The sequence below is a fragment of the Python bivittatus genome, unplaced genomic scaffold (assembly GCF_059951505.1).
Source record: "Python bivittatus isolate LINGU-HERP-01145 unplaced genomic scaffold, Pbiv_v1 ctg000340_np1212, whole genome shotgun sequence".
Classification (NCBI taxonomy): Eukaryota; Metazoa; Chordata; class Lepidosauria; order Squamata; family Pythonidae; genus Python; species Python bivittatus.
Window position 1 is genome coordinate 21,590,042 of NW_028277056.1, and position 6,675 is coordinate 21,596,716.

At 36.8% G+C, this 6,675-nt stretch overlaps 1 protein-coding gene across 3 annotated transcripts in view; it reads left to right on the forward strand.

The window, feature by feature from the left end:
- WASF3 (WASP family member 3) overlaps positions 1-6,387 on the forward strand; it is a 36,818-nt gene extending 30,431 nt beyond the window's left edge. For all 3 annotated transcript variants that reach the window (XM_025169531.2, XM_025169530.2, XM_088140686.1), the window contains exon 9: positions 1,225-6,387. In XM_025169531.2, coding sequence (XP_025025299.1) covers positions 1,225-1,382 — 158 coding nt within the window. In that variant the 3' untranslated portion in view covers positions 1,383-6,387. The remainder of the gene's footprint in view (positions 1-1,224) is intronic.
- Positions 6,388-6,675: the final 288 nt, after the last annotated feature.

Consider the following 6,675-nt stretch of genomic DNA (forward strand, 5'->3'; position numbering starts at 1 on the left):
CTGTGCTCTTAAATAACATAGGCCTTGAGTCTTCAGTACTTAATGTAGTGTAACTAGAGATCCCTGTTCTACATTTGGTCTAGGGTGAAAGCTGTATATCAGCTTTCTGGTTTTCTGTTGCATTTAGGGTTTTCTTTTGATGAACAGTCATCAGCCACAGAAGTACAGCATGGTTGTTCTTGAATTGCTTTCATATGCTTATCCAACCTTTCTCAACATGGTATCTTCCAGATGTATTAAACTTGTCCACCAGGAACCTTACTATTTGGACAACCTGACTGGTAAACGATGAATGTTGTAGGTCAACATACTATGTAGGAATAGCTTAAGAGAGTCATTTGCCTGAGGCAGAAGGGAAACTTTCTTCTTCCTCCTTTGCAGCTCTTTTCTAGCAGCAGCTGTATTGTTACACCCTCCAGCCATAGGCATCAATCTTGGTTCTTTCTTAAGATTGAATTTCTATGAATTTCTTTCTCCTTCTTGGGAATCAGTGATTCTGTTTTGCTGCCATGTTGCAAAAACTTAGTGATTTTAACTTGCTTCTTGGCAAGGGAAGAGGGAGATACAATGGCTCCTTTTCTCTCCCAGTGAAGGAGAAAAAGTGGCCCCTGCAGCCTATGCATAAGCAGGGTCCCTGGGATTTGGAGGAGCCCAGGGACACAGGGAGGCACAAAATACATGGTGGATGTAAGAGAAGGAAGTTGGTGGGTGCGTGCACATCCATGCACACTATAAGTAGCCAATTCCCTTTCTGAATAGACCAACTTATGAACACATAATTATGCATTTAACCACATATGAAAGTGTATCAAATAGCATATAACCAATATAGATTTTTATGTAAGCGGGTAATAGGAAGTATTTTAAGTTGTAAGTTATTAACATTATTAACTTGAGTAGATAAATGCCCTATCTACATAGCATAACGTTCAGATGAGTGAATGCCTGTTTATACCATACATGCTTACAGGAAAGATGCTTTCTAAAAATATGGATGTTGTCCTTGCTGAAGCTTTCATTACACTAAAGAATTCATTAGCTATAAATAAGCAAGACACCGATGGGGCATTTGGCTGGTTTTTTTAATCATGCTTGGTAAGACTATGTATAAATTATTACTAATTATGTTAATCCTGATGCATTTTCATGAATGCTTGAGTCCTATGTATTTGCAAGCTTTTTAAGGGAAAAAATGGGCACAATTTTTTTTTTTGCTTGCCTCAGGAATCCAGTTGAAAAAAGTACAAGAGCAGCGTGAACAGGAGGCCAAGCGTGAACCAGTTGGAAATGATGTGGCCACAATTCTTTCTCGACGTATTGCTGTGGAATACAGTGATTCGGATGATGAGTCGGAATGTGATGAAAATGACTGGTCAGACTGAAAACTGGGGAGTGCAGTACCAAAGTATTCAATGAATTGACTTAGGAAATCATTTATAGTAAACCGTGGCAGTACTGGTATATGATAGAACAAGTAGTCTTTGTGATATTCAGAATGATATAATTTAGTTACTTTAGATCATAGTGTTTCTGCAGATTAAAAAACAAACGTTTATTTTCAGTATTTGCTGCATTAATTGCAGCAAAGCAGTTTTTCTGTACCATGGATATGTATAATTATTTCTACTATTTGAGTATTATAAAGAGTTACTTTACTATGGCAAAGCAATATCTTTAGGTAATGAAATGTCACTGATTCTTCCATTTTGACTCACCTTCATTAACATACAAAAATTGCTAGCAGCTAGATTACACTTCTTTATTAAAAAAAAAAAAAGTTAGTGCCAGAATCTTATGAATTAGTTTCTGTTACCCTAATTATACTTTCAAATGGTCAGGATTTGGATCTGTACAAATAGCATATATGGAGAAGTAGGTTGACATCAGCATAAAAACTAAGGCTGTGCAAAACCATTTGGGAGGGTGATACAGCCATACCCCTTTGAATGATTTTGCACAATCCTATTGTGGAATGCTGAATTTCTTCCCTCCTTGTTTATTTGATTTGGTTCAGCTTTCATATTCTGTTTTTAAAATAATCCAGTTTATGCTGAGCACATTGACCTTATGGTTCAGTGAATAATACAATTGAATTTATAGATATATTTATGAATATTTGGGCTCCATTAACTGCTAGGCTCCTCTTATACCTTTTTATGGGTTAGTGGCCTCAGTTATGATTGGTTTCCTCATCCAGATACATCCTTAAATATTGAAATGTGTGTTCCAAATCGATTAATAAATATAATTTTCTTCTCATGTACTGTTTACTGGGCTGCTTATATTGCATATAAGTAGACACATAATGCCTTTGGTCAGCCTAAAAGTGAACTTGAGTCAGTATTCTAAAAACTGCACTTACTATTTACATTTTATGTCTACCTTATACGATAATTTATTTTATACCACTTTTTCAGTTACTTTGAAATTACTCAGGATTGAAAACAGGATTGGATTAGCTCTGATGCAAGGTACTGTTTTTTTGTATTCTTGCTTCCAAACTTCCAATTCTATGAAACAAGTGTTATCATTTTTTGAAAGGCAGCAGTTAGCAGCGCTCAGAGAATGTCCTTTCCTCATTGGGTGCTACTTTCCCTATTGTTTTATTATATGGGGTAGAACAAAGGAACATCTGCCCCTCAAATCCTGCAAGATAGAACAGGCTGCTAAACCTCCTTTGTAATATGTTTCTGAGGTAGGTATAAACTGCCACCGGTTTTCAGTTACTAAATCTCAGCCTTAACATAGAAGCATCCAGGGTTAAGGGACTATGCTTCAGAAGTAGGACTGGCCTATTTTCTTCTCTTACTCCTATCATCACTCACTTGCCTAGAGAAGGCATGGGGGGCATACACTGTATACGTGGCAAGTGTTATGCAACGTGTGGGACATTGAAATTGGTGGAATCTCTGCTGCTAAGCACATACAAGTTTTGGTATGTGCTTAGCACTTCCAAAGCCAGGACTGGAAGCAATCCGTGAAAAGCTGCTGTTGCATTCATAACATTAAACATTCCACCTTATATGATAAGTACTTTGGTTTTCCATGAAAAGTATGTTCTTTCTCCACATTCTGCTTGCAATATACATTTTTCCATCCTTAGTCTTATCAGGTGAAAGGCTTTTTGTTTGTTGTCCACATTGTCTGCATTGAATACACTGAAGGCAGGCATGTGATTCCTCCTGCTTTTCTATCTATATTACAAATGGCACAGAGAAAACATGATTCTTCCCCTATTTCCCAAGCAATGACTTTTCAGTTAACTTTGGGAAACTCTGGCTAAAGTTGAGAAAGGAACATAATCTTTTGCAGGGTGTTACAACACTCCTTCATCCTGGCCAGGCTCCTCTTTCTTTCCATGACAGAGCCAGAACGTGAACTAATGCCAGAGTTAGTCTAGGATTAAGAGTGAGAGGCATAGATAGCAGCATGACACTCCAGCTCTTTTGACCTAGGGATACATAAGAATGTAAAGTTTGAGAATCTAACTTCTCAAAAGTGATTGTCCAAGCCTGATATGGTGACAATAATAAATGTTCTGGGGTTTTGGAAGAGGTAATACACATATCTGCAAGGATAGTAGCCACTATGTAGTGTTTACCTAGAAACTGATAGATGGAGACATCTTGGTGAGCCAAGCCAAGGCTGCACAGCTGGTCTAGCAGCCCTCCCAAGAAGTAAGTAAAGAAGGCTGCAAATCCTGCAACTAGATTTGCTATCTGCACCATTTCCTCCTCTTCTACAATTGAAGTGAATTGGTTTTATTTATTTTTGCTGCCATGTCAGCTCTTGGCATGAATGGGGGACAGCTTTGCTGGAGGAACTGAATCTTGCTCCAGATAGGGAGGGAGGAGCACACTATTTTTATCTGTTTATTTGTTTACAAAATGTGTGGTGTGCAAAGTGGAATCCTGTCAACCAATTAATGCAGAATCAAAGGAAAAGAGGTTCAGTGAAAGGGCCCATATTTTTCTCATTATATTAATTGAGTGATTTGAGAATTAGTCTGCAAAACAGTATACCACAATCAATCATTTTGTCTTTAAAGTATCACACAAGCACTCACACTGTGTTCTCTCTCACTATATTGGATAAGTATGGCTACTGTTCTAGAACAATTTGTTTAATAGCTGATTACAGCAGTGGCTACCTGCTGAGCACCTGCTTGGCTGGACAGAAAATTAAGACAAAGATCTTTCATGTTTCAGTAAAACAATTGTGCCTGCAAAAACTTAACTTTTTCTTCTTAACTAGAGAGTTCAGGCAAATTAGAAATAGCAGTTGCATGCTTTGTAGAACACCATGCCAAGTAGGAAGAACAGTTCTGTGGTGCTCATTATCCAGATGGCTTTTACGTGCAGCTTCCTCTAAGGCACTGCCAAATAGATACCAGCCAAAGGTTTCTTAGCAGTGTCAGTATCTTAAAACTTAAAGGCTAATGATATATTCCTTTCCCTCCAACATGGTGCTCCTGTGTACTTCAGGGCTGGCCCTGCTTTTTTCTCTAAATAGGATCATATGTTGTTGAAGTTGTCAACATTGTCCAGCTGATAGATCTCAGCGGCGAGATGCAGTTTGCTTTTCATTTTGCCCACTGTTTTGTTTATGTCAGAAACTGCACATACCTAAACAACTTAACCAAATACGGGTTGTCCTCGCTTACCGACTGCTCATTCTGCAACAGTTTGTAGTTACAATGGTGCTGAATAAGATTTATGACTGGCCCTCAAAGTTCCGGCCATCACAGCTTCCCTGTGGTCATGTGATTGCAATTTGGGCGCTTGGCAGCTGCTGTGCATTTTCAACAGTCACAGCATCCTGTGGTCATGTGATCACCATTTGTGACCTTACAGCTGGCTTCCAACAAGCATAGTCAAGGGGGAAGCTGGCAGGAAGATGCAAGTTGTGATCACGTGATGTCACGTTTAACAACCGTGGGTGATTCGCTAATGACTGGAGCCGGAACTGCTAAGTCAGGCATGGTCATGTGATTTTTCACTTTATGACTGCATCACTTAGCAACAGAGTTGCCGGTCTCCGTTGCGATTGCTAAGTGAGGACCACCTGTAAATTCTTACACCTTTTGGTATCATACATAGATAATAATAAAAAAATAGTACCTTGATACTTCAACCAATTCTCATTAAAACTCTGAGCCTCTCCATATTGATTTGAATGAGCAAGAAGTACAGTCACTTTTTCTTTTTAAAAATCTTGAAGTTGCTCATAACACTTAGATCTGTATCGAAGATTTAGACTTGAAATATGGGAATAATCAGCTCTTAGCCTCGCATATGGAAATAAACAGAACTTTACCAAAAGATCTTGAAGATGGTTTATCTGGTAGTAAACTCTTTGATGTTCCCAGAATTCCAAAGTCCTGAATTCTAGGAAGCAAAGGTGAGCTTTCTCATCTGTGAATACAGTTCATCTGTTCTCTGCTCCTGCTTAATATACTGAGTCCGAAACAGAATTTTGGTTGGCTAGTGGTTAATTCTGCTTCCCATAATTTGGCACTCTTGTATTTAGAATAATTATGGATTTATCACCTATGCATTTATTGGATCCTGATGTATATGATGCATCATATATATTATGTATCACATAATAGTAGTAATGTACAGGAGAAAACATGTTCCTTTGGTTGAAGAAATGTAGTGATGCAAGGTGGGCATGGGACAGTGTTTTTCCTTTGTTAGTGTCAGGTAATGAATTTGTTGTTAAAGAAAATAATTCTGGTACCACAGTTTCTTCCATTATAGATCTATTACAATATATTTTAGGAGCAAAATAGTTGTATTTTGAATTATTTCTAAAATACTAAGTAATTCTTTCTAAACTATTTCTAAGCTACTAAGTGAGTCATTTGTGGTTAAAAATACTTCATATTTAGGTGACACACTTGTTTGCTTTCTAAACTGAAAATATTTTCTCTTTTCAGTATTTGATCAATAAAAATGTAAATTAACACGAGTGATCTAAATTTACAATTTAGATATTTTGTCTTTGTATATCTATCTTGAGTTATATAAAAATATTGGGTTATTAATAAAGCTTACATTTAAACTTTTCTCTTTAAATTCTAGAAGGTACTTTAACTTTCATTTGATTTCAGCTAATAAAATCATGGTGTAGGAACTGTTATGTAGTAATTTCTTGTTAATATTAGTTAATGTAATTGCTCTTCATTTTATTTTCTAAAAGAAATCCTAAAGTGTAACTTTCATTTAACTATTTTAACCACCTAATTATGCACTTGAAGATGCATAAATCCAAACACCAATATGCAACCATACTGAAATATTCTTTCTATTATTTCAGTGGGAGTTAGATACATTCTCCTGATGAAATAAATGTATCATGCCTATTTAATTAAGTTGAACTTTATTCTATTCATACCCAGGCAAAAATGTTCTAATTAGATAATTGCAATACGCAAAACACAAAAAATGATCATAAGCTAACATTGTATTATAACGCTTGAATCATTATTCCAGAAAACTGCATACTCATTAATTAATGCAAGCCAAGCATCCTCTGTTAATCTTATTTTTGTTATCAAGTACAGCTTGTTTTGCTTGGCCATGTTTTGGCTTTGGTTGGTTCTGTTAGAGAGCCAGTTTGGTGTAGTGGTTAAAGGTACTTCCTAGAGATGGAGAGTTCTAGTCCAGCCTC